Below are 27,534 nucleotides of genomic sequence, written 5' to 3'. Positions count from 1 at the left end.
TCTGCAAGAGGCTCAGAAAATTTTTCATCTCCTGCCTATGTAAGACATAACAGGAACTTGCATGCTGGTTTTTGGTTTTGTTTTCTTAACACAGAGAGCAAAAAACTAAATAAAGAGGCAAATGAGGTAAAATGCTAACAATATATGAATCTAGATTAAGGGTAATTAGGTGTTTCCTGTACTTATTTTTTTATTTTTGCAACTTTCTGTTAAGTTTGAAGTCATTGTTCAAAAAAAAAAAAAAAATCACTCAAGGATAGGCTAAATAGAAAAAGGTGACTAGGGGGCGCCTGGGTGGCGCAGTCGGTTAAGCATCCGACTTCAGCTCAGGTCACGATCTCGCGGTATGTGAGTTCGAGCCCCGCGTCGGGCTCTGTGCTGACAGCTCAGAGCCTGGAGCCTGTTTCAGATTCTGTGTCTCCCTCTCTCTCTGCCCCTCCCCCGTTCATGCTCTGTCTCTCTCTGTCTCAAAAATAAATAAAACGTTAAAAAAAAAAATTAAAAAGAAAAAGGTGACTAAAAGGTACAAAATTTAGTTATAACAGAATCAAGGAGATTATTAATAGGAAAACTACTCTCTCCCAAACCCCCCAAAAAGAGACACAATTCAGGGAGAGGGGAAGATAAAAGAACAGAAGTTCTGGAGACAGACTGTGTTTAAATATCAGGTGTGCCACATCTAGTACTGGGCCCTTGGGCAAATTTCCTGAAGTTTTTGTCCTGAATGTCCTCACCTGAAACATAGGTCACCTTTAGTACTTCCTGCTAAGGCTTCTTAGGAGGAAGTATCAGTCAGCTATCTATAAAATAATAAAACAAAAATTCTAATGGGTTTTTTCCCTCATTGTCATCAAACAGAACTACTTAAGCATAATCTTTTTTTTTTTACCAATTCCAAAAATGATCTATAAATTGGAGATTTTGAAATTTGAAAAATTGGAAAATGACCTTCATAAAGACAATGTCCAGAGATGATCACTATTAAGTAACTGTGATAACTTTTTCTGGGTAAGTTATTTAATAGTCTTCGAAACTATGATATAATGGCTGCATAATTTCTTTTTGCCTCCCCCTATTGTTAGACAATTCGTCGGTCCCAATTTTTCACCACCACACTCTGCAACAAATATTCACCTGTATAAATCACTGTCCAAACCCCTGACCAGATTTGAACAGAAGAGGGCAGTATTGAACAGCTTTCGGCTCTCCCAAACTGGAAACCTTGCAAATTTCCTAGACCGGAAGATTCAAAAATCTACCATACATAAGGCTTAGGTGCCTTTTCAAATTCTGTATAGTTGAATGCCATGTTATACCTAAATTACCTCTTTGACTCCCATCACAGATACCGAGGGGGGAAACGGGGCACAAACACCTTGGGTTGGCTCCCTCCCTCTCCTTTTCTTTATTTGCACCATGTGAGGATCCAGATCCTTTACCCCATTTTGGACCAAGGGCAAGTCGAACGCGGCCACAGCCTTTCTTTCTGTGTTGAACTCCTTCCCCTGCTTTCCCAGCCAGGCTGTACGCAGTACAATGAAATCACCGCGCGTTTCCCAGGTGCTGCCTGAAGGGGGAGCTCTCCAGACACGACCATCCTCATTCCCACCCTTGTTCTAGCATGGGGTTAGCAGAAACCTTTTCACAGGTATTTTTAGGTGCTGTCTGCATGCCGGTTCTGAAAGAGTTAAAGATCACAGCATGGGGAGCAAGGCTGCTGGCCTGGAGGAGAGGACCACAGACCAGCAGGTTTGGCTGCTGGGAGTGAAAGCAGCTGGTGAGAGACAGAAGGCCAGGGATAATAACCTAGGAAACAGGCCAGTGTGTGCGCTGAACCCAGGCTCGGCACAGTAGAATCCATTCAAAACCACACTCAGAAACGTTTCATTAATAAATTTACTTTCAAATGACTTCAAAACCTCCTCTACTATAACTTTCAACACATCAGCTCCGTACAGGATCATCTGCTCTAGATTTGTCGGATTGGATAGGAAGAGGAAAATCAAAAAGCCCCGCTCATCGAAGCATCACTGATTGGGGGGATACGTGTTCCTGGTGCCCAAAAAAGTCCTTCCCCAGAAACGAGTTTTAGAGTAGGCCTTTCTGATGTCACATGTCAGTATCGTATCACTCATGGGGGATTTTGAACCGCCCAAATTACCCACTTTGAACACACTGCTGTTAATCCAGCTAGTTTCTCAAATGCCCCAAAAAAGCCCAAACACCGTGTTCACTTATCCACTGCCGCGGGGACTGGGCTAGAACCCCCCACATTCTTACCTGGCATCAAAGACCGCACACAGGCTTGGAGAGGAAGCCGGTTAATGCGTCCACTGGAAAAGCCTCCAGGAGGGAGAGCTGGCACATGTGGGTTCCCCGCTCACCCCACAGCCACTCACAAGGACGAGGACCGACTACAGTGCTCGCCATGGTCCACACACTCATGAGAACCACGTTTCACACCACTTTGCCGGGTACACGGCTTGTGTTGACGTGTTTTCCCACGTCGACCATCAGCGGGAACAGCGTCACAGAAGTCTTGTTTCTCAAACAGACATTACCGCAGAAACCATGCGTTTCTATTCCCTTTGTCTGGAAGGAGGCCCTAATCATATGCCCGTGTGAGAGGGTGCATCTGTTGAAAACATTACATTGGAAATGCAAAGGATGCTTTTAAAAACTTGTTTTAATGTTTATTTTTGAAGGGGAGAGGCACAGAGTGTGAGCGGGGGAGGGGCAGAGAGGGAGGGAGACAGAATCCAAAGCAGGCTCCAGACTCCGAGCTGTTAGCACAGAGCCTGGTGCGGGGCTCGAACTCACAAGCCCTGAGATCACTCACCTGACTGAGCCGCTCAGGCGCCCCCAGATGACTTGTTTTTTAAATTTATTTTAGTGATCCCTACAACCAACGTGGGGCTCGAACTCAGGAACACAGAATCAAGACTACACGATCCTCTGACAGAGCCAGCCCAGGTACCCCAGAGAAGAGGATCTTGAAAAATGATGGGGGCGCGCCGGGGTGGCTCAATCAGTTAAATAAATGTCTGACTCGATACTAATTTTGGCTCAAATCACGATCTCACGATTTGTGAGATCCAGCCCTGCCCCGGGCTCTGTGTTGACAGCGTGGAAGCTGCTTGGGATTCTCTCTCTCCATCCCTCTCTGCCTCTCTCCTGTGTGCTCTCTCTCTCAAAATAAATAAATTCTAAAAAATTTAAAAAATAAAAATGATGTACATCGGGCGCCTGGGTGGTTCAGGTGGTCACGCGTCTGACTCTTGATTTCGGCTCAGGTCACGAACTCAGTTTCATGGGTTTGAGACACAAGTCAGGCTCTGCACTGATGGTGTGGAGGCTGCTTGGGATTCTCTCTCTCTCTCTCTCTCTCTCTCTCTCTCTGCCCCTCCCCTCTTTCTCAAAAAAAAAAAAAAAAAAAAAATGATGTACAAGGTGTTTTCATGCACTTAATTCTCTGAATATGCCCTGGAAGGAAAACCCTTAGGGTGAACCGACACAGTATGTCAATGCTGGACACAAAAGAAACTGCCAGTACAGCTTCTGGAAGCTGTCCCACCAGCAGAGACTTTGGGCAAGCTTGTCTGGCTTATGTTTCTCTAAGACAATTGAAGTGATATCCTTAAAAAGCGCAGACAGAGGGGCGCCTGGGTGGCGCAGTCGGTTGAGCGTCCGACTTCAGCCAGGTCACGATCTCGCGGTCCGTGAGTTCGAGCCCCGCGTCGGGCTCTGGGCTGATGGCTCAGAGCCTGGAGCCTGTTTCCGATTCTGTGTCTCCCTCTCTCTCTGCCCCTCCCCCGTTCATGCTCTGTCTCTCTCTGTCCCAAAAATAAATAAACGTTGGAAAAAAAAAAAATTAAAAAAAAAAAAAAGCGCAGACAGTGAAATGGAAAAGAAATGGGACACCAGTAGTACTTATTTTCTGGAGCGAACACCCATAACTATAGTTTCATTTTTAAAAGCATAAGCCATTATTCTCTTTACTACAACATAGGAAAACTTGTAACGGAGCTTTAATAATAATCTCCTATGTGTTTCTTAATATTTTGTAAAACTTTGTCATAGTAAGCCCTCTCAAAGTTAAACAAAAACAAAAAGTCTATGGACTGGGGAATATTAACGAAGTCAAACAAGTTGAGAATATATGAAAATATCTTTAATGACGTCTCAAGGAATGAAAACTTGGGGGTGCCTGGGTGGCACAGTCAGTTATGTGGTGGACTCCGGATTTACGCTCAGGTCATGATCTCGCAGTTCGTGAGATTAGGCCCCACACCAGGCTCCACACTGACAGTGCATGGAAGCTGATTCTGATTCTCTCTCTCCCTCACTCTCTCTCTGAACCTCCTCCACTCACACTTGCTCTCTCTCAAAATAAACTTTAAAAAGTTAAGAAAGAAAGAAAGAGAGAGAGAAAGAAAGAGAGAGAGAGAAAGAAAGAAACAGAAAGAAAGAAAGAGAGAGAAAGAGAGAGAGAGAAAGAAACAGAAAGAAAGAAAGAAAGAAAGAAAGAAAGAAAGAAAGAAAGAAAAGAAAGAGAGAAAGAAAGAGAGAAAGAAAGAGAGAGAGAAAGAAAAGAAACAGAAAGAATGAAAGAAAGAAAGAGAAAAGAAAAAAGAAAAGAAAGGAAAAGAAAGAAAGAAAGAGAAAGAAAGAGAGAAAGAGAGAGAAAGAGAAAGAAAAGAAAAAAGAAAAGAAAAGAAAGAAAGAAGAGAAAGAAAGAGAGAGAGAAACAGAGAGAGAGAGAGAGAGAGAGAGAGAGAAAGAAAGAAAGAAAGAAAGAAAGAAAGAAAGAAAGAAAAAGGAAGAAAAACTTGAAAGCATTTCATGTATAGAAACCCACTTTGGTAGACAATGATTATAGCTTTTTAGGTGTCACTTTCTACTAAACAATGTTTAATCCCCAGATAAATGTCCAGTTAGTCGATCCCAATTTTACGAAATCAGTCACAAGAGATCTATATTGTGCATGGGCCAATATACATTTTCCTTGTGAAAGTAACAATCCCCCAACTTCCCAAGTTTCAAAAGGGACATGATCCCCAAAAAGTCGCAGTGCTATTGTGGATGCTGTGTTCCTCACAGACACCCCACTCCAATGTCCACATATGCAATCAACAGTTCCAGGACCCACAACCTGCAGAGTCTCTTTTCACTCTTCCAAATACTTAAGAGATTAAGACATAAAAGTATAACTTGTTCCTTTTAGTTTAGAATTTTAAAGGAAAAAAAAAGTCTCACCTACTGCAAATTTTCAATGCTTTTATCCAAACGTAGCTCTCAAATTTCCATGGCACAACTATTGTGATTTTTTTGGTCAGAGAAAAAGTGTAATATTGCAAAAGCTACAACATTAACTGAACCAGTGCGCTCTGTTCCCCAGGCACATCGGGTCTGCTGGCTGCTGACATCTGGATCTGGTTAACTCTCTCCTACGATCTGCAACATTGTCCTGGAGTTTTTCCAGAAATTCTCTGCATTCTAAATCCTTCCCTTATATCCTACACACCCACTCCCCTTGTTCTAACGCTCATTAACCACAAAACCTCAAAGGGGAGATGTTTAAGTGGGATTAAAACTCAGAGAGGCAAAACCCCATATCGGAGGCGTACAGGTGAGTCACCATTGGCCTTGGCCTCAGTAGCGATGTTCAGTGGTTCCTTACACATCTGGGCAGGTGAAAATAGGGGTAACACTGAACCAGTATTAACATCCCTTACACAGTGAGAAAGAGGCTCTTTACAAGGTACTCTACAGCTGTGCTTTTTCGTAGCTACGGAACACCAAGAAAAGCTTAGTTTTCATCTTAAAAAGAGGGTTAAACAACCACTTTGTGCAGGATTCTCGCGGGGCATAAGGATAACTGCCACACAGATCTGGCAGTTGGCAAGTCGCAGGTGCTTCTGGTGTGTACCAAAAAGCCTCCATGGGAGACCCAAGCAGCCACGTGGAGGCTTCTCTTGTTATCTTGTAGTATGATTTGCATAGAGAAAGGCATTTTAAATCATCTACAACTTGCATGAATGTTGGGATTCTTCCTTTCCCAGTTTACTTTAGAGATAAAGAGCAATGCTGTCTTAATTCCTCATGATAATCTACAGTTAGTCTCAATAATGTGCATGAGTTAGAACAAATAGGGAAGATATTTTCCAAGTACCTTTTGAAATTCAAAAAACGCTTCTTTTCCTGGCATACCATTAATAGGTTGGTGGGGAGAAGACACTGCCATCATCATTGTATCTGATCACATATTTGCTAATTTTTTTTTAAGTTAAAAAAATTATTTAAGTAATCTCTACACACAACATGGGGCTCGAACTCACAACCCTGAGATCAAGAGTTGAGCGCCCTTCTGACTGATCTGGCTAGACACCCCCTATTTTCCAGTTTTTAAGCGAGGGGTTGCTCACGTGGTGATGAGGGTAAGATATCAAGAAAGACAAAGTATGTAATGTGAATATGCAATCATTTTACAATTCAAGTTCTGCTGCCTTCATCTCACTCGTCTGTGTATGGGGAGTGGGGGAGAATAACAGCCCTTAAGGGACAGCTTTTCCCTGCTTCCAGAAAAGGAAACTCATTCCTAAGCACAAAAATATTATCAGTCCAATCCCTTCCTGTTCATTGTGAAATTTAAATGCTCCGTGCATAACACAGTACTGCAGAGGACTAGAACTCTCTTTCACATTATTTAGATGAGTAATCTGATATTTAATTAACACTTAAGGGCAGTTTTAAAAGCCTTCATTGCTTTTCAAGATTCTGACCAACTGAAGACTAGTCACTATAAATCTTCCTTATCAGGTTAACTTTTAAAGGAAAAAAAAAAATGACAGTTCAAACTCCCTGTTATTTCTACTTCATCCACCACAAAATGTTTATTTGCTGTTCAATTTTTGGAGGTAAGAATTTCTGTACACCTCCTGGCACGAAATTTTGCCACATCCACCATACCAACATGATAATAGAATTTAAGCTCAGAAAGTAATCAATCCAATTGCTTGAAGCTGCCTTTAAAAATAGTGCTTCCAACTACTTCTGTTCATTTGTCTATCTATGGGGATTATCTGAACCAGTTTTTAGAAGCCCTACATGTACCCCAAATTTGTCACCTATTAATTACTTCAAAAAAGAAACACCTTCCTTTCCCGTAAGAAACTCGCCATGTGATAAACCAGATATGGAATATACTAAAGATTGTGCTACATGCAAAAAGCACCCAAAAGAAAGTTCTAATCACAGAACCCCACCCCCCAGCTGTGACACCCTACAAACCACCCTCCCAGGCAGCCTCTCTCAGGGTTTGGGATTTCTAGGTTTCATTCACAGTAAAGTCACGAGCTAGAAAAAATTAAAAATTTTGTTTCCAATTTATTTTATTTTGTATAGTCTATTCCATGATAGATCTTAGGTATCTCGTAAGCCCTCATGCTATAGAAATGGTAGAAAGGCTTACAGTATTAACTTGAGGAAGGAATTCTGAGGAAATCTCCAAGTAAACAAGCTAATCTATAGGAAGTGAGAGCTATTTTTAGTTTTGCTACACTTTCACATTCATTTAAAATTCCACAGAAGAACCAGGCTTTGCAGAAGCAATTATATTGAGAAAAATGTAAAGTCTAGAAATTCTATACTGCCCTTTTAAGAAAATACGTAGATTTGGTGAGTGGTCTCGAATAGCAACGAGCTGATCTTAGAAATCTAAATTAGCAAATGGGAGTTTTTTTCTTCCTGATGAGTGGCAAAGGGAGAGAGAAGGAGAAAACAGGCAGGTTCCAAAGGAGTCAGGCTACAGTACAATTGGATTAATGATCAAATAAATACAATTTAGAAAAGTTGTCAGTACCTTCTCCAAGTCTGATATATATATATATATACACACACACATATATATATATATATACACATACACACACACACACACACACACATATATATATACATATATATATAACTCATTTGCTAGGGGTAGGAATTAAATATCAGAATTCATGCTCACAACTAGATTTCTAGAAAGGACGCTTTAAAAACATACATTCTTACTATTAGTGCCTAATAGTGCCTAAATGCTGCTACCTGCTAGCCCATCAACCTTGTACTATGTGTTCATTAAAACCATCATTTAAACCACAGCTAACATCTTAGACCCGCCCCCACCCCATCAATCGCCAAGTGCACCCTCACTGAAAGTTTCTAATAATCAGGTCAAAAGGACAAATATCGTGATTATCTCAAAACCAGGAATTTACTTTTTTATGGCTACAAGAGATTAGGTTAGGCTTTCACACCGATTTTTCCAATTCGCCCCCATCTACCACGTCTCTCTCTTCAGCTGGTGCTGTTCTCCCGCCCCTGAAAAACTACACTGAGAGTCTCCCCTAAGTACCTACAGGAAGACTCCCGCCGAGGCGAAAAGGAAAACGCCGGGTGTGTCGGGTTCTTGCCGAGCCAGAGAGCGAATGCTCTTCTGATTGGCATTCGTGTCCGTCTGCCGACCTTCCCATCGGTGTGTTCAGCCACGGACCTCGAAGCTCTCCACCCAAACGCAGGTGAGTGGCGAAGGGCGCACGTATTCCACCTGCTACGGGGGCAGAACGCAACGGCCCGGCTCCCGCCTTACCTGTGATGGTGATGATGCCCAGCATAGTTACTAGCACACCCGCAGGTGAGAACAGCGGGTCCTGGCCGGCCTTTGGCGGCGGGCTGACGCGCCACGCGGTCTTGCCACCCCCGTGCGGCCTCGCTGCGATCAGAAAGGAGTAACCGCCAAGCCACCCTCAGAGGATCCAGGACAACGAAAGGTGCCTTCGGAGCTGCGGCAGAAAGGGGCCGAGGGTGCATCGCGCCCGCTAATTATAGGAGGCCCCACCCCCCGCCGCCCACCCAGCGGGGGGCTGGGACCCCGCCCCCCGCGCGCGCTGGGACTTGGCACAGCGCGGGCGTCACGTGCTTCATTTCAAAGGCGAGGAGCCCTGCCCCGCGCTGGTCTCCGTTAATGGTCAGCGAGGCTCTGCAAAGCGACCCGGGGAGGGTTTAAAAGTTGCTGGGATGCATAACCCAGAGTCAGCAACATTTTATCAGAACCGTTACTTCATTCCTGGCGCTGATTTACGACTTCTGTGTCTCAGCTTTTAGCCTTACTTAAAGCAAGTAACCGCACAGATACTACGTTCTACGGCCAGTTTTTACAGCACGTCCTGTATCCTCGTTTGTGTGAAGGCTGATGAGGTGCAAAGCACTGTTTGCTTTTTAGCACCTAGAATATTTCATATTTTCACCATGTTTGACACACACAAGGTGCGCTGATCTGGGGATGGCCACTGATCTCGGCTGTTCCATTTCTTGGTCTTTGAGATGGGCGGTTACAAGGCAAACTCTGTGTCCCCAACACTGGATCGAGGAAACTTTTTTTTTTTTTTAAACATTTTTATTTACTTTTGAGAGACAGAGACAGAGTGTGAGCAGGGGAGGGGCAGAGAAAGAGGGAGACACAGAATCGGAAGCAGGCTCCAGGCTCCCAGCTGACAGCACAGAGCCCGACGGGGTGGGGGTGGGGGTGGGGGCGGGGGACTTGAACCCACCAACTGTGAGATCATGACCTGAGCTGAAGTTGGACGCTCAACCGAGCCGCCCAGGCACGCCCCTCGAGGAAACTTTTAAAAAGCCCAAATACTTGAGCAATAGGTCTGTATTTTATTTTTATGATATAAGTTAACTAAATTTTTAGATCAAACTATGCCATCTTCCAAAATACAGACACTGTCCTATCTCTAATATACAAGCAACGCTGCATGGAAATCGGTCAGAACCTACATTAAAAATTCTGAAAATTTCAGGCAGCCCTGAATTCTTAACATTTTTTTCCCCTGAAACTTTAGAACGTTCTACATAAAAACACAAGATAAGTGATAAACAAGTCTTACAATTCTGACCCTCTTTTCTATGCCAATTTTCTGTTTAGGGTAGGTCCGTGTAGGCTCCCTGGCTGTGCCGCCTCCTTTTCCCCCTTGTACTATTTATCACCACATGCCTTGCCTGCCTGGCCCCCTTTGCCACAGGCTCTTCCCCTGGGCAAACATAAGAACGGTTTACTATTGCTCTTCTCTTCAGACGGAGAAGCTCAGATCTTGTTCATTACTGGTTGCGGGGCAGAGAGGCCTGGGGTGGACCGGAGTGGGCAGAGTAAAGAGAAGGGTGGGGGAGAAGGGTCGAGAAAAAGCTTGAGCACAGAGATGCTGGCTGGAACTTAGTTGCTTCTTCTGGCCACCAGGAGGCGCAACACACCAGGGTCAGGCCTAAACTGAGCAGAGTTAAGGCGGCAACGTTCCCAGCAATCAAGCCCTGTTAACCAAAATCAGTTTCAGCCTCTCCACTGACCGGGCTTCTCTCTTCTATCCCAGCAAACACCCAGCCTGGCGGTTAAGGGCCCGTGGGAACAGGGAGTGATGAGGCTCCTTGTCCTAACGGCTGGGATCTGATTCCCAAAGCCAGCCGCTTTCTAACCTTTCATCTTCTCTAGAGGACTCTTAACTCGGGTTCACAAATAGCTTCAATTATACTGAGAGTCTGGTGTGTGTGAAATACTGCCGGTGGAACGGTCCGGTCCCTCTGTAGTGCACAGTTAAGGGGTCGGGTCACAGCAGCTCTGTATTTCTCCCCTCTCCCCACCTACACCTGCAGCCCCAGCCCTGGGGAGTCCTGGCTGTAACAGATCATGGATAAAAGAGACTCTGGAGGCTGCACTGGTGGTCTGTTACGTTAAATGACTGGTCTACAGCCTTCCTAAGCATGTGTATCAGTCCAAACAGTGTGTCCCCCGTCCCTCCCGCCCCCATGGAGCCCACGCCACTTCTTCAACTGTCCCAGGAGCCCCAACTACCTCGGGGGCCTATGATCTCAGTAATACCTCACTACTCAGCACTAGCTGTTGGGGACAGCACATGGCCATCATCTGCCACCTCTGAAATACACGTCCCACTTACGGGTATGTCGTGTTGATTCTGACCTTGCTTAACTGTGCTACCAGCTCCTTTCCTTCCTGGAAGTCCAACTTCTAACAGAAGGACCGGCACCAGAAGCTCTACGAGCTGGACTGGAGGAAACTTCACTAGTTACAAATTTAAGGCCCCAAACAACACTTGCAAAGATAAATGGAGGGGCGACTGGGGGGGGGGGGGGCGGGCAGGGCTCAGTCCGTTGAGTGTCTGACTTCAGTTCAAGAAGTATCTCACAGTTCATGAGTTCCAGCCCCACATCAGGCTTGTTGCTGTCAGTGCAAAGCCCGCTTCAGATCCTCTGTTTACCACCCACCCCCCAGCTCTGCCCTTCCCCCTCTCAAAAATAAATAAAAATTAAAAAAAAAAAAAGATAAATGTACTGCTGTGTAATTTTGTTAAGCTTTTTCTTTTTAAGACACTGGTAAAGATACTAACACATCTAATCTGCTATTCTTATAGAAGTAGTTAAAACCACAAGGCAGGGGCGCCTGGGTGGCTTAGTCGGTTAAGCGTCCGACTTCGACTCAGGTCACGATCTCGCGGTCCGTGATTTCGAGTCCCGCGTCAGGCTCTGGGCTGATGGCTCAGAGCCTGGAGCCTGCTTCGGATTCTGTGTCTCCCTCTCTCTCTGCCCCTCCCCCGTTCATACTCTGTTTCTCTCTGTCTCAAAAATAAATAAACGTTAAAAAAAAAAAAACCCACAAGGCAGAGAGCAGAGCAAGAAAGGTGGCAAGTTGTTGACTCTCAGCAGATAGTTCTCCTTTGATCTCCACCTCTAAGAGTAACCAAGGACAGGGCGTGTGTGGCAGCTGCTGGCTAAGCCTGTGTGTCTGCATTTACAAAGAAAAGTCATCAATCAGGATGAAAGCAGAAGTAAAGATCAGAACTAGGGTCAGTATACAATGCAGCAAACTTTTTCTAGGGGAAGAGACCATCACCTAAAGCACAAATTATGTTTTGGAAGATACTTACCATATCACAAATAGGTAGAGGACAGAAAAGGTGTTTTCCCAAATCTGCATGGTTTGTTCAACAAATCTTTGCCACATTCTGGCTCTGTGTTAATTATGCTGTGCACCCAGGGATACAATTAGAGATTATCCTTGGCCCTGGGGAGGTCATTTGGTGGCAGACACATCCGGAGGCCAAAGTGGGCACACTCTAATGTAGCTCACTTCAGAAACTATCCGAGCTAGCCTCTGACAGCACAGGATGTGTGAAGGGGTCAGCCCTCCCAGTCCTCCCAGGGGGGCGCAAAGGAAGACAGTCCACGCAGAGGGAGTGCCGTGAGCAAAGGCAAGAAGGACATGACAGTTGGTAAATGATGAGTTCCTTATAGCTTCAAGTTCAGAGTACATGGCGAGAACAATGCAAGGGAAGGGACAGAGATGGTAACTGAAATGAGAACGAGAAGTACATATCTGAGGCTTTTGAATTTGAATGACAACTTAATAGCTTTGTAACAACCCAATTAAAAAAAAAAAAACGGGCAAAAGGATCTACGTAGACATTTCTCTAAAGTACATACACAAATGTATACACAGTGAGCGCCTGGAAAGACACTCGACATCATCAGCCATTAGGAAAATGCCAAACAAAACCATGAGGTCCAATTTGCACCCACTAGGCGGGCTATGATCAAAAAGATGGCCAATAACAAGGAGTGGAGAAATCAGAACCTTCCTACATTGCTAGTGGAAATGGAAAATGGTGTAGCTGCTTTGGAAAACAGTCTAGCAGTTGTTCACAATGTTAAACATAGATTTACCATATGACCCAGCAACTCTACTCCTAGATACATACCCAAGAGAAACGAACACCTACATTCACGCAAAAACTTGCACAGGAATACTGATGACCGCATTATTCACAGTAGCCCAAACTAGAAGCAACCTAAATATCCATCAACTGATGCATGGAAAACTAAATTAGGTATATCATACAATAGCATGTTATTCAGCAGTAAAAAAGGAATTAAGTATACATGCTATTACATGGATAAAGAATGAAAAAATTGCTAAGTGAAAGAAACTAGTCACCAAAGAGCACATACTGACATAAATTCACTTTAATTTACTTAATTTATTTTACTTGGGGGGGGGGTTGCATGCAAGCTGGGGAGAGAGGCAGAGGGAGAATCCCAAGCAGGCTCCATGCTCGGTGCAGAGCCCGACGTGGGGCTCGATCCCACAATCCTGAGGCAAGATCAAGAGTCAGACGCTCAACAACCGACCGAGCCAACCTGGTGCCTCTAATTCCATTTATGTGAAATATCCAGAATAGGGAAACTGACAGAAAGTGGACTAATGGGTGCCTAGAACCAGAGGGGTGGGGAGAGAGGGACTGACTGCTAACAGGTTTGGGGGTTCTTTAGGAGAGGATGGAAATGTTCTGAAATTCATGGTGGTGCTGGTGGTACAATCTGCCTCGGTCTGGGGGGCAGTGGGGGAGGGAGGGCAGGCCCAGCAGACAAACAGCCAGTAGGAGGACACCATAAGGACACCTCTCTTTCCTGAGAGGGAGGGGACAGGGGCGCATACACCAGAACAAGCACCGATACCACGTTCCTTCACTGCCTCCAAGAGGGCTTGAGTATTAAACCCAAATATGAAACGCGAGGAAATGGGGAGGTAGACACCAAACCCAGGTCTCCCCACCCCCTTTCACTGCCTTTCCAAGATGGCCGTAACTTGGAGGAGAATCAACCAACAACCCATAAGTCGCTTCTTTTTTCCTATGGCTGGAAGGGAGCAGGTGAAATCAAAGGGAGCGTTGTTCACCACTGTGACTCTAAAAGGCTTCAAGGTAATCTAAGGATGAGCTCAAAATTGCAGAAAGAGAGGAACGCAGACACTGTCTCAATGACATTAGCAAGTCACATGCAGGATGGGTAGGTTCTCCTGGGCTCTGTCCCCATGCTATACACCCACACAAATACCAGCTAATTGAATCTTATGGTCCAGCTGAATTGGACATGTTTATATAGACATGGCTATTCTGACTCAAAGTCCTCAACAAATAATCTGAAGAGTTCCTCAAGGGGAATGTTGTAGACACCAAATGAGAGATACAGATTTATGTTTGAGAATGTTTACTGCTTGGGATGTACAATATTTAAAGAGCCGATGTGTCCTACTAGTAGGAAAATGGTGTATTTCATCCCTTCGGTGGAATATTTGGCAAACACAACATATTTGAAGTAGTTGATGACAAGGAAAATGGCTACATCAATATATAAGTTCACACCTTTATTCAGGATAAAAGCAGGGTATAAACTATATATTGAATATAATCTCAATGTTGCTTTTTATTACGTATGTATTTTTGAGAGAAAGAGCACGGACGTGAGCGGGAGCAAGGCAGAGGGGGAGGGGGAGAGAGACTCCTAAGCCCACTTGGGGCTCAATCTCCTGACTCTGAGATCATGACCTGAGCAGAAATTGAGAGTCAGATGCTTAACAGAGAGAGCCATCCAGATGCCCCTCAATTTTGCTTTTTAAAATTTATATGTACCAAGGGGCGCCTGGGTGGCGCAGTCGGTTAAGCGGCCGACTTCAGCCAGGTCACGATCTCGCGGTCCGTGAGTTCGAGCCCCGCGTCGGGCTCTGGGCTGATGGCTCGGAGCCTGGAGCCTGCTTCTGATTCTGTGTCTCCCTCTCTCTCTGCCCCTCCCCCGTTCATGCTCTGTCTCTCTCTGTCCCCAAAAAAATAAATAAACGTTGAAAAAAAATTAAAAAAAAAAAAATTTATATGTACCAAAAAGAATTAAAAGAAAAGAAAGAGAAGAAATAAGATAAAATAAAATGCATATGTACCTGAGGCTGAGGAAGAAAACCCAGAAAGAAAAACAACAAAAGCCAACCACAGTGGAATTATGGGCAATCTCTATCTCAGTATTTTCCTACATTTTATAAATCTTCCACAGCTTTGTTGCTTTTATGGTCAGAATGCGAGCATATTAGATGCCTGGCTCTGGGTTGGACAGGGTGGTCCAGCACTCCCAGACCTTGAATCTAGGAGTACTTCTGATATTCTATAAAAGAAAGCACAGTGGTCCAAATGATCCTGATCTTCAACTCTCCAACCACTGGAACATATAAATTAGCGAGCTAAAATCACATTAAATTTTCAGTGTGATCTTTTAAAAAGTATGAAGTAAGAAAAACGTGCCTTACTACCAGATCTGGTCGGATACATGAACAGGAATCAATTATTTCCTGAGTGCCTTGTGTTCAAATCTTCGACTCATCTTAAGCCTGAAAATCTCTGTCTTCGGTATTGCCCAAAAGTAGAGTCTGAAAAGCTAGCTTCTAGTTCTGCTTCTGCTAGCTATATGGCTAGGGGCAAAGTATTTAAGTCTCTGGGCTTCAACTGATTGGGGGAATAAATATGTCACCCAAAGTAATGTTATTCTGAGGTTAACACCAGCACTATTGAGTATATTTTAGAAGCAGAATAAATGTTAGCTATTAACATTTATTAATATTTATCACTTTAAACCATGCATCTCAACAGGGGTGATATTGCTTTCAATGGAAGGAAAACTGGTTCATGAGGAGGAGGCTATGTGTATATGAGGCATAGATAGATAGATAGATAGATAGATAGATAGATAGATAACCTAAACCGATACACAATTCATCTATGCTATTCAAATTTTAGTGGGTGCACTAGGAAAATATCTAAAAACATTCCTTTCTGGGGTGATAATGAAAAGAAGGTTGAGAAATAGTCTTTAATACAGATAAGCCGCATTTTAAAGACTTCTTTGAAAAATATTTCTGGAAAGGCAAGAGTGCTACTTTTTCATCAGTTTTTCAGAAATGCATGGTAATAAGAGAAGTATCATCTTGTGCTAGAAGTAATCATTCTGAGCACCTTTTCCTCTCGCTTTTCCAGAGAGGATCTTAATTTGCTTGGAGTCTTAACCAAAAGGAATCGGGGGGGGGGGGGGGCGGGGTGGCCAGGGGGACAAGCTGAAGGTAGACTTGGAACAATAATGGTTATTTACCCCCCCCCACCCCAAGAACCCACTGGCATTCCACATCTGTCCTCCTGAATCACGGTGTGAATCCCCAAGCAAGCAACATATACAACTTCCAATTTTCTAATAGCCGCATCAAAATGAATCTGAAAAAATGAGGTTAGCCTAGTATCAACATAATATTACGGCAACCTGTACTCAATATGAAAAATTACTAATGAGATAGTTTACACTCCTTTTTTTTTTTTTTTTGTACTAAGTCTTTGAAACCCAGTATGTATTTCACTCACAAAGCACAAGTCAAATAGGATTAGCAAAATGTTCAAGTGCTATGTGGCTGCAGCACAGCTCTGAAACTACAAAATACTGAATGTTCCCCTCTTCCCGCGACCTTTCCAATGACAATCCTATCCTGCTTTAATCTCCTAGCCTTCTGGACAGAAATTACAAGACACCCAATCACAGAATTGCCCTCACTACTTCAGGGTCCAGTTTAGAGTTGACCCTTTCCACTCTCCTAGAATTATCTAGCATTAGCCCAGATCCTATAACAAGGCCCTTCCACTTCCCCATTACAAAGACTTCCATGCAGGAATCCTCCCTTGGTTTAGCACTTAAATAAATCTAACTTGGTTGGACTACAGATGAGTTGCTGGTGGCCTCAATGTGGCAAGGAATTAAATTCCCATTGATGGATTTAGTTGGTACACCTGTCTTTTTCGTCATCTCTTAATTTGTTAATATATTTGAGTTAATGTTTCAATCTATTACTTTTCCCACCAACTTTCATTATAATCATACACAATGAAAAAGTGCTTTCAATGATTTGTTTTCATCTAAAAGGTCAACTTACTAGTATATTTAGACCGGCTTCAAAAATAAATGCAAAGCAAAAATTGACATTTGCAGGAGAAATATATTTAATCGTGTAGTCACATGAATTACAATTTAGTTGCAAAGATGACTTTTTTTACACATCTAGAGTGTGATAGTTAAAAGCATGTGCTTTTTTTTTTTAAGTCAAGGTAAAATTTACCGCTCAGATAAAGAGTAAATTCTGGATGACAGCAGGTTTAACTTCTACTCCCTCTAAGAAACATACTCCTGGATCACCAAGATTTAATGCATAAACTTCAAGGTCAGGAAAAGACAGAAAACGTAAGAAATTTGACATGGTAACTGGTTTGACCCCCTCGATATACCTGCGTCCTGAACTATCAGTGGGAAAAGTAATTCAGCTTATGCTATAGAAATCGCCTTTAAAAGCCTCAGACTGGGGCGTCTGGGTGGCTCAGTTGGTTGAGCGTCCGGCTTCGGCTCAGGAGCCAGGGGGTGAGGGAAATGGGAAGTTGTGGGGGGTTAAAAAAAATTTTTTTTAACATTTATTTAGTTTTGAGAGGGTAGGAGGGGCAGAGAGCGAGGGAGACAGAGAATTCAAAGCAGGCTCTGTGCTGAGAGCCCGATCCTGATCTCAGCCGAAGTCTGTGGATCAACCGACTGAGCCACTCAGGCACCCCGGAAGTTGTTTTCAATGTACAGAAGTTCAGTTTTGCAAGATGAAAACGGTTTTGGAGATGGATAGTGGTGATGGCCGTACACAGGAATGTACTGAATGCCACCGATCTGGGTGCTTAAAAGTGGTGAGGTTGGCAAATTTTGTTATGTGTGTCATTTTTTTATTTAAAACAGAAAGACCCTAGGTCTCCCCTCCCACATTCTGCATAGCCAGACGCTCTTCACTTACCTACCCCAGAGGTGACTGGAGTGCACCTGAGTCTGGGAGGTGGGGGAACAGACGCTCAAAGGCACACCAAAGCCCACTGTCCTGAAAAGCAAGTGGAGTTTATGCACACCGCTCCCAGACTCTCCCCTACTAGGCTCCAAAGAGGAGACTGAACACTCCAGAAAACAAGAGTCTTCTTGGGGCAAATTGACCAGCCCAAGAAAAGAGATGTTAAGATCAACCAGATCACCTTTCGGGGATGGCCACATTGTCCCAGTAACACAAGTCCTAAACAATTTTTAAATATGACAAAACAGCCCCTGAATCAGACATGTAACAAAAACACCTATTATAAAAGAGCAAAAAAAAAAAAAAAAAAAAAAAAAAAAAAAAAAAAAAAAAAAAAGCAATTTGGAAGAGACTGAGGCTATGCAGAGAAATAAACTTTCAAAGAAATCCTCAGAGAGATATTGCAGCCAAGAAAAAACAGGATACTTCAAAAATGAATTGTTTAGGAAAAAAATCAGTTCTTAGAAATTAAAAACAAAAATAACAAAGTTAAATCTAGTCTTAAGACATTTTCCCAGAAAACAGAGCCAAATACAAAGAGATAAATAATAGGAAAAAAAGGTTTTGATTAGGACCATTCTCGAAGGTCTAAAATCTGAATAAGAGTAATTCCAAAAAGACAACAAAGAAATAGAGAGGAATGGATGAAATAATTTCCCAGAAGCGAAGGGCATGGGTTTCTCGACTGAAAGAACTCCTAAGAACCCAGCTTGTTGGATAAATGGATTCACATGGAGATCCATTGTTGCAAGATTTCCAGAAGACTTTAAGAAACCATGAGCCATCCGAGGGATTAAGAAGCAGATTCCAACAGTGATACACGTATCAAGACAACACTGACAGGGGCGCCTGGGTGGCGCAGTCGGTTAAGCGTCCGACTTCAGCCAGGTCACGATCTCGCGGTCCGTGAGTTCGAGCCCCGCGTCAGGCTCTGGGCTGACGGCTCAGAGCCTGGAGCCTGTTTCCGATTCTGTGTCTCCCTCTCTCTCTGCCCCTCCCCCGTTCATGCTCTGTCTCTCTCTGTCCCACAAATAAATAAACGTTGAAAAAAAAAAAAAAAAAAGACAACACTGACAGAATCCTAGTATGTTCGAGTGCATGAATGGAAATTAACACGACTGGGTGGATGTTTAAGGCCCACACTAGACACACATGAGAAAAAGGCTTCTCTGCTGTAAAAAGTTCATTCCCTGAGCTTAGACAGTGAGGCCACTAGCTGGTGGCTCTGCAGGAAGCTACCAATGTACAAACTAAAGAATCTTTCATTCATTTGTGACAGGCAATGATTTGGAACTAAGTGGAGGTCATCTTACTGTCATCTTTAGCTACTGCATCAACTCATGCAAGGCTGTGTGCTTATGATCACGATGAGTATTCGAATGCCAAAGAGTGACTTTAATTCCAACATTAGAAATACATCAAAGTATACTGACATTTTCTTCCCTCTATTTGGCTTTAGTTCATTTAGCAACATCCTTGGTAAGGAGCCTCCCTCATTTGCTTCTCCATCAATGTACTTGTCTCCACTCCAAGGAATTCTTTCAGTACATCATACTTGGTATAAAGCAAACCAAGTTCTCACATTTTCAAGAGGCTGAGGGGCGCCTGGGTGGCTCAGTCGGTGGAGCGTCCGACTTCGGCTCACGTCATGATCTCACAGTCTGTGAGTTCGAGCCCCGCGTCGGGCTCTGTGCGGACAGCCCGGAGCCTGGAGCCTGCTTCGGATTCTGTGTCTCCCTCTCTCTCTGCCCCTCCCTTGCTCATGCTCTGTCTGTCTCAAAAATAAATAAAAACATTAAAAAAATAAAGAAAGAAAGAAGCTGAGAAATAAACTCTTCTTCAAAAGCAGGAATATTTATTTTTATTTATTTTTTTAAATTTTTTAACGTTTATTTATTTTTGAGACAGAGAGAGACAGAGCATGAACAGGGGAGGGGCAGAGAGAGAGGGAGACACAGAATCCAAGCCCAGAGCCCGACGCGGGGCTCGAACTCACGGACCGCGAGATCGTGACCTGAGTCGGAGTCGGACGCTTAACCGACTGAGCCACCCAGGCGCCCTAAAAAGCAGGAATATTTAAACTGAAACCCAGTTGTGCTTGGCAAGTTTCCATCAAGCACATGCATACTCGAAATACATAATAAGCACTGGCATTTTTCTTTAAACGTGAGACGGCTTATTTTCTCTGGAAATGTTTTGCCTAGAGAAGAAAAGATTAAAGGAAAGACAGGATAAATGTTTTCGAATACTTAGAGGGCTACCACATGGAAAAAGGAGGCAGTCCTGGGAACAGAGAAGAGCAGGTTTAAGCAGAAGAGCCGCCTGTATGGGGGGGCAGAAGCCTGGTCTAGACCACCTCCAAGTTCCCTTTCACTAAGGCCACTGAACCAGATTTTGCAGATCATGCAGGCAGGTGTTCGGGGCTGAACTGTGCCCTCTGCACAGTTAAAGCCTGAAACCCCCAGCACAGCAGAATGCACCTGTATTTAGGGACGTGATTAATTTAGAGAGAGATCCCTGTCATGGGCCAAATCCAACCTGACGGCATCCTTATAAAAAGCATGAGACACACAGAAGCCAGGGCTGTGCATACATAGGGGAAAGACTGAACACAGCCACAAGGAGAGCCAAGGAGAGGGCTCGGGGAAACTGAACCTGCTGACACCTTGAACTTGGGACTTCACAGCCTCGAGAGTTGTGAGAAAATAAATTTCTGTTTAAGCCACCTGTTCTGTACTATTTTGTTGGGGCGGCCCTCGGAAACTGATACAGCAGGATAACTGCCTTGTGTGCTTGTCTGTCTCTAAACTCTGGTGTCCATGTTAAGACAGGTGAAAGCAACCAGTTCATTCGATTAACTAAACCTCCTATATGTTGCTCTTCACCAAAAAGCACTGCATACGTTGTTACTATCACACTATGCTGACACTTCAAGGGCAGAAGCAGTTGGTAAACATACAAAGTATGGTATTCAGGAATAAGACTCACTGGACAGAATTTAAGCCCAGAGACTGTATCTTCTGGAAGTTACCAAAGCATCCTTTCTTTATATAACATAGGGACCTTGTGCTCGAGAATATACCATTGCTGGAACCATCCATCTGGGGGTTGCTATGTTAGGTGAAAATGGGATTGTTTTAGTTTTTTGAAGTTTATTTATCATCTCTCTATCCAACATGCAGCTTGAACTCACGGCCCCCAAATCAAGAGTCCTTCTTCCTCCATGCTCCCCCCTAAATTGGAACCGTTTTAAAATGAGTCAGTCTTTGAGAAAGCATCTAAAAGATTGTCGTTCAATAAATGAAATGGCTAAAATAATGTATTAGGCCACTTCAGTCCCTCCAAGGGAAAGGATCTGAATCTTGGCAACTAACGCAGACAAGCCTGTAGACCGTCTCCCCTATGTGTTTCCTCAAGTGGACCACAACGTTGACCCTGCTTAGTGGACTCGACCAGCCTCAAACCTACAGCTATTTATAGGTAAGTCTTAAGGTTACTGCAACTTAAGGTTGAATGCCCGTCTTCAGGACAAGTAGATATGGAATTTATCACTGTCACCCACTGGGGACATAACCAATCCTATTATATAATTTCAATCTTCCATACAGGGGGAAAGACATCACCGTGTGGCCACATTTGTGAAGCTACATATCTTTGTTTTGTACCTAAATGATTATCTGTTGAGACATCTTGATCTTCCCCTCCTGAACTTGTTCATTAAATTAAAATTTCAAATATAGAAGTAGACTTTTTTTTTTAAGATTTTTTTTTCTTTTTTTACTTTTAAGTAATCCCTACAGGCAATGTGGGGCTCAAACCTAAAATCCCGAGATGAAGAGTGATCTACTCCACCAACTGACCCAGCCATGTGCCCCCAAATCTAGAAGATGCCTTTTTAAGTTTGGACAAAAAGGGGGCACCAGGGTGGCTGAGTCAGTTAGGCGCCTGACTTCGGCTCAGGTCATGAGCTCTGGGTCCTTGGGTTCGAGCCCCGCATCAGGCTCTGTGCTGACAGCTCAGAGCCTGATGCCTGCTTTGGATTCTGTGTCTCCCTTTCCCTCTGCCCCTCCCCTGCTTATGTGCACACATGCGCCCACTCTCTCTCACTCTCTCTCTCTCAAAAATAAACATTATAAAAAATTTTAAAAGAAGATTAGAGGAAAAAGAACGTGTTTTCACAAAAGGGCATAATGGAATTACCAGGTAGATTCCCACCCGCCCAAGGTCACTTGGGTGTCTTCAGCGACTAACCCATCATTTGGTTTTCAGTGTTTATATTACTGGTTAATTCTGATGTTACTTGGTCCTAGAATTTCAGAGTTGGCTGAGGATGCTGATTTTACATAGGAAAACTGATGATCAGTGAGATAAGGGGATACATTCAACTCAAGGTGACACACACACAAAAACAGTGACTAAAACAGTGTCCCCATGTTTCTGTTGCCTAGAATAAACCGAGCATAAAAAGGACCAGAAGTCCTTCCTACTCCTTTCCTCATACTCCATACCCTGACCACCATTTTTCACGTTAGAAGGAATAATAAAGGTTCATTGCACTGTCAGACTTGAATATAGTTCGAGGAAGAAATTCTTCCCTATAAGGGTTAGCTGTTAATTACTAGGAAAAAAACAAACAAACCTGGGGCGCCTGGGGGCTCAGTCAGTTCAGCTTCGGACTCTTGATTTAGCCTCAGGTCATGATCTCATGGTTTGTGAGATCAAGCCCCACGTTGGGCTCTCCGCCAGCACCCTGGAGACTGCTTGGGATTCTCTGTCTTGCCCCCTCTCTCTTCCCCTCCCTCGCTCACGTGTGCACACGTGCATGTGTGCACTCTCTCTCTCAAAATAAATAAACAAACATAAAGCAAAAAAACCCTGTGTTTCTTTAAAGATGAAAGCAGTAGTTATCTGTCAATGGCATAATTTCAGAGAGGCACTCTAAAAACATCCCTGTAAAAAACATGAATAAAAACCGGTTCCCAGAAACTGCAAACTACAGTGCTCTCTTGCTGACGTTCAAGTCTTATTTTATGAGTGTTCCCTCTAGTTTTCAAAACATTACAAAACAGGATACAGCTTGAGAAAATGTCAGGCAATAACACTGTATTCGAACCAAAGCAGGGGTGGGAGGGATGCTCCTCTTTGTCTACTGAGCACTCACGAGGGATAGCATTCCTGAGTCCTCATTTCATCACGATCAACCCCTGGATAATCTAGAGTAAGCACCTGTAAGAACACGGCATGGTGTGCTGGGAAGGATCCAGCTTTGTTAGTGCTGATGCACCAAAGGAAAAGAGGTCTGGGGTAAATCCATGAAGTTGTACAAAGGTGAAAAACTAATAGATCCTCCTCTCTCATGAGTAAATGTTAACTCATTAGTTAATGTCAACTTAAACATGCCTTCATGTGTTCAAGTATTTGTTGGGCACTTACTATGTATCAGACACTGTTTAAATATTTATTTATTTTTGGAAGAGCGCAAGCTGGGGAAGGGCGGGGGGGGGGGGCGGGGGCGGACAGAGGATCTGAAGCGGGCTCTGCACTGACAGGCTGGCAGCAGATGTGGGACCGTGAGATCATGACCTGAGCCGAAGTCGGATGCTCAACCGTCTGAGCCACCCAGGTGCTCCCAGACAGTTCAGACTTGGGGGATTCAGCACTGAACCATATGGACTAGACCTCCCCCCCCCCAAGAAATCTCTGCCCGTGGTTCCTGTATTTTAGCAGAAGTGGAGGCAAGAGACAGGCATAGTCAACGTGACATGTTGACAACCCAATGTGGGAAAAAATAAAGGAGGAATGGAGGGTAGTAATTTGGGCAACAGGCATGACTTCGTGAGAATACTAACAAGGTACCAATTATGTCATAAATTGAAATAGAAAAGGGATGGAATCCTGTTTCTTCACAGTTAAGAATGGTGGGGGTAGGAGGGCGGCGGCGGGGGGGGGGGGGGGTCATCCTCTAACAGAGACTTGGAAAAGATCTTAGGTACTCACTGTCCAGATAAAGTTCTTAAGTGATCAAAAAGGAAAGAACTACCAGTAATCCCAGAATGGACTTTCTGTAAGGTAACAAGGTCCTCGGGGAAGGTTGTGATCACTTGGCAGTCAGTAACATTTTGGCTTTTCCGAATCCCAAAGGCACTAAACACCAGAATCTGGCAGGTTTCAAACAGCAAACTTAATAAAAGCTAAGACAGTGACATTAAGCACCATTAGGAAAACGAAATTGTCCGTAAGGTTGCAAATTAAGCTTCTAGATAACTTGAGCGATGGATACCCGTTTTTGTTACGGTATCGGGGAGACGATATCCAGATACTGTAGCAAAGTGGAATCCTGCAGAATGTAAGAAACACATTCTCTAAAAGACTTCTGTTTTAAGTGACATTTGGGGTTTTCCTGTTTTCACATTTTTCTTGGCGTTTCCCAGGATTGCCTCTGGATCCCAGCAATGACCCTCCTTACCGTTCTGATCAGCTTAACAAAGCTGGCTGCTACTCGGAATGCTGCTGGCTCCAGAGTGGCAAATGTCAGGAGCAGAGCCCCGACTACCGCTCCACTGCCACTGGTGTAAACATCCTCATTCGGGGCACGTGACCAGTATAAACGCACACGTGAACAAAAATTTAAAAGCAAAAAAAGATTTGTTTATTCACAAAAACAAATGTGACCTGTGGAGACGGAAAAATCATGGCATTCACGTGCTTTATGTTCGCTGTGTCTGCTTTGCAGGAAGGCAAATCTCAAAGAGGAAACAGAAATGACTGCCTTATAAATGATAAGTCCAAATGCATGAAGATCTGAGACAATCAATCGATAATATGCACATGGCAATGAGTGGAGTAGGTACTTTATTTCATAAAAATATATCATCTAAATAAGGAAGGTCTTAAGTTTTTTGATTTTGTAATATTGAATTTTCCCATCTGGAAAAAAAAAATAATTTGTGCAACAGATACTAAGGCTACAATTTTTTTTTTTTTTTTTTGAGTCGGAAAGTTTTAATTTGCAAAAGTTTTAAATCTAAAATTAGACCTGGACCAATCTGTAATGTTTTAAAAATCATTCTTGCTGAGGCATTTAATTCATAGAAAATCCATAAGCCACAGACTATAAAAAAATGACAGTTTGGGACAGAGAGGGCTCTTTATTTTAATTTTTTTTTAACGTTTATTTATTTTTGAGACAGAGAGAGACAGAGCATGAACGGGGGAGGGTCAGAGAGAGGGAGACACAGAATCTGAAACAGGCTCCAGGCTCTGAGCTGTCAGCCCAGAGCCCGACACGGGGCTTGAACTCACTGACTGAGAGATCATGACCTGAGCCGAAGTCGGCTGCTTAACCAACTGAGCCACCCAGGAGCCCTGAGAGGGCTCTTTAAAAATCTTTTCAACAGAAGCAGATTTTCCACAGAACTAATGGCACTCGTGCAACCACTGTGAATGCTGGGATAACATGGCATGATAAAAATTTTTTTTTTTCTTAACTTTACTTTGAGAGAGAGAGAGCGAGAGAGAGAGAGAGAGAGAGAGAGCGAGCATGTGACCCAGGGAGGGGCAAACAGAGAGGAAGAGAGAATCCCAAACATACTCCGTGCTGTCAGCACACAGCCTGACGCAGGGCTCGATCTCATGACCACAAGAACACGACCTGAGCCGCAATCAAGTCAGATGCTTAACCGACTGGGCCACCCAGGCACCCCAACAGAATTTTCTAATTGGGAAAAGGCTGTGGTTCTACAGAAGCAGTTTTGATAAATGGTAAACCACCCAAAAAGACTTCAGAAGGGGTAAATCTCCAAGGCTAAAGTAATTTGTTATGAATTGTTTTTTTTTTTAATTTTAATAATTATTTGTTTTCAACTCTGATTGTCTTCTTTCTAAAAGATGGCCCGTGAAATTACATAATCTTCAAGTCCTCTACAAAATACCTATATACATATTTAACCCTGCTGCACAGATTAGCTGCACATTTAGGAAGAAGTTCCTTTTTTGTGTCATTTATGGAAAGTTTACAAGGAAACAGGATTCCATTTTCATTCTAGGAAGAAGATTGGTTCTGAATTACCACTATTCCTGGTTTTAGCAAGAAAACAAGCAAGTTAAGGTCAGAAAATATTTTCACTTCTGGCTCTGTCTAAATATAGTCGGTCACTTTAATTTTTTTTTTTTAATGTTTATTTCTGAGAGAGAAAGAAAGAGAGAGAGAGCAAGCAGGGAAGGGGCAGAGAAAGAGAGAGGGGAGATGCAGAATCTAAAGCAGGCTCCAGGCTCGGAGCTCAGCACAGAACCCAATGCAGGGCGCAAACCCACAACCTCGACATCACGATGTAAGCTGAAATCAGATGCCCAACAGGCTGAACCATCCAGATGCCCCTTGGCCACTTTAAGTTAAAAACCCTCTAGCAGGGGGCACCTGGGTGGCTCAGTCTGTTAAGCATCCAACTTCGGCTCAGGTCCTGATCTCCCAGTTTGTGAGTTCGAGCCCCACGGTGAGCTCTGTGCGGACAGGTCAGAGCCTGGAGCCTGCTTCTGATTCTGTGTCTCTCTCTGTCCCTCCCCCACTCACACTCTGTCTCTCTGTCTCCCTGTCTCAAAAATAAACAAACATTAAGAAACCTCTAGCAGGAATGGCCCTTGTTCACAGTTTTCTCCCGTTAATTGATCCATTTATGGCAGAACCAACACTGTTGGTCAATTCTCCAAGGGAACAAGACGGGTCAGATCTATTCTTACTGTTGTGGACAGGAGTGGAAACTCAGGTTCCTCAAATCCTACAATTAAGTGTTACGCACCAAATCATGCCTTTGTTTACATTATCGTAAGCATCGCTGGGGAAGAGATTTTCTGGAAATAACCATAAAATATAGCCTTGGGCTATCACTGCCCAAAAGAAAAGCATGAAAAAATATTTTTTAATAATTTGCCCTAAAGACTGTCCGTATTTACAGTGCCAGGCAAGTAAAAGGGAGAAGAAAAAAAACCAGTGTACCAAGCTCCCTTGGAGACCCTAATAAGTCAATGAATGACAGTTCATCGTAAAAGCAGGGCTTCAGGTGGTGGCCTTTGCAGCCCTAGGCCCCCTGCCTGTCTTTTCATAGGTGACAAGGCCTTTTCAGGCCTTTTGAAGGGCAAGGTATATTAATTGCCACTTTTCTTGCAGGGAGGTATTGGATATTTGCTCGAGCCCCAAGGCCATGATCAGAAGCCTAGGTCAGCTCAGGGAGACAATGGAATGATCTTCTGCTAAGGCATGTCCTTGATCCTTCTCTGCCTTCTGCTGATCACATCCATCAGCCAGCGTCAGATAGGAAGCCTGCCTGACCCAGGCTCTCCCTCGGTGGTGTATTTCAGTGATCCCACATTGCTACTAAATATTCCTCAAGTGCACTCTGCTTCCACACACCGGTTATCTAGTACACTTTCCTTGCTGGGTTTTCATTCTATTCTTTGCTCAGAAGACACTGTCCTAACAGACAAGGCTTTGGACGTGCTCAGCACAGTGAAGGCACAGCAGTTAAGAGTTCACACTTGAGAATCTACTGATCTGGGTTTGAACCTTGAGAACAATAGTACCCGCCTCATTAAAGACCACACTGCACAAAAGGCACAGATCCAGGACCCAGAGGAAAAGCTTGCGAAGTGTTGGCTGTTATTATTCTACTCACTTTGGCTCTCATCCCTTGTCAACAAACCTAACCCCTACCCTGCCTCCGTCCCCAGATCTTATCCACCCTTGGATCTCA

At 43.7% G+C, this 27,534-nt stretch overlaps 1 protein-coding gene across 2 annotated transcripts in view; it reads right to left on the bottom strand.

Moving 5' to 3' along the window:
• The window catches only part of AKAP12 (A-kinase anchoring protein 12), a 105,446-nt gene that overhangs the window by 17,550 nt on the left and 60,362 nt on the right, over positions 1-27,534 (bottom strand). Inside the window, exon 1 of one of the 2 annotated variants that reach the window (XM_045500026.1) lies at positions 8,636-8,971. The exons of the other annotated variant lie outside the window; for it this stretch is intronic. Within the exon in view, the coding sequence (XP_045355982.1) occupies positions 8,636-8,660 (25 nt within the window). The 5' untranslated portion in view covers positions 8,661-8,971. Of the gene's footprint in view, positions 1-8,635; positions 8,972-27,534 lie in introns of those variants that run through there. 2 annotated transcript variants of the gene reach the window in all.

The sequence above is a fragment of the Leopardus geoffroyi genome, chromosome B2, assembly GCF_018350155.1.
Source record: "Leopardus geoffroyi isolate Oge1 chromosome B2, O.geoffroyi_Oge1_pat1.0, whole genome shotgun sequence".
In the NCBI taxonomy this organism is placed as follows: domain Eukaryota; kingdom Metazoa; phylum Chordata; class Mammalia; order Carnivora; family Felidae; genus Leopardus; species Leopardus geoffroyi.
The sequence above is the reverse complement of the archived record's forward strand: the minus strand, read 5'-3'. Positions and strand labels throughout refer to the sequence as shown.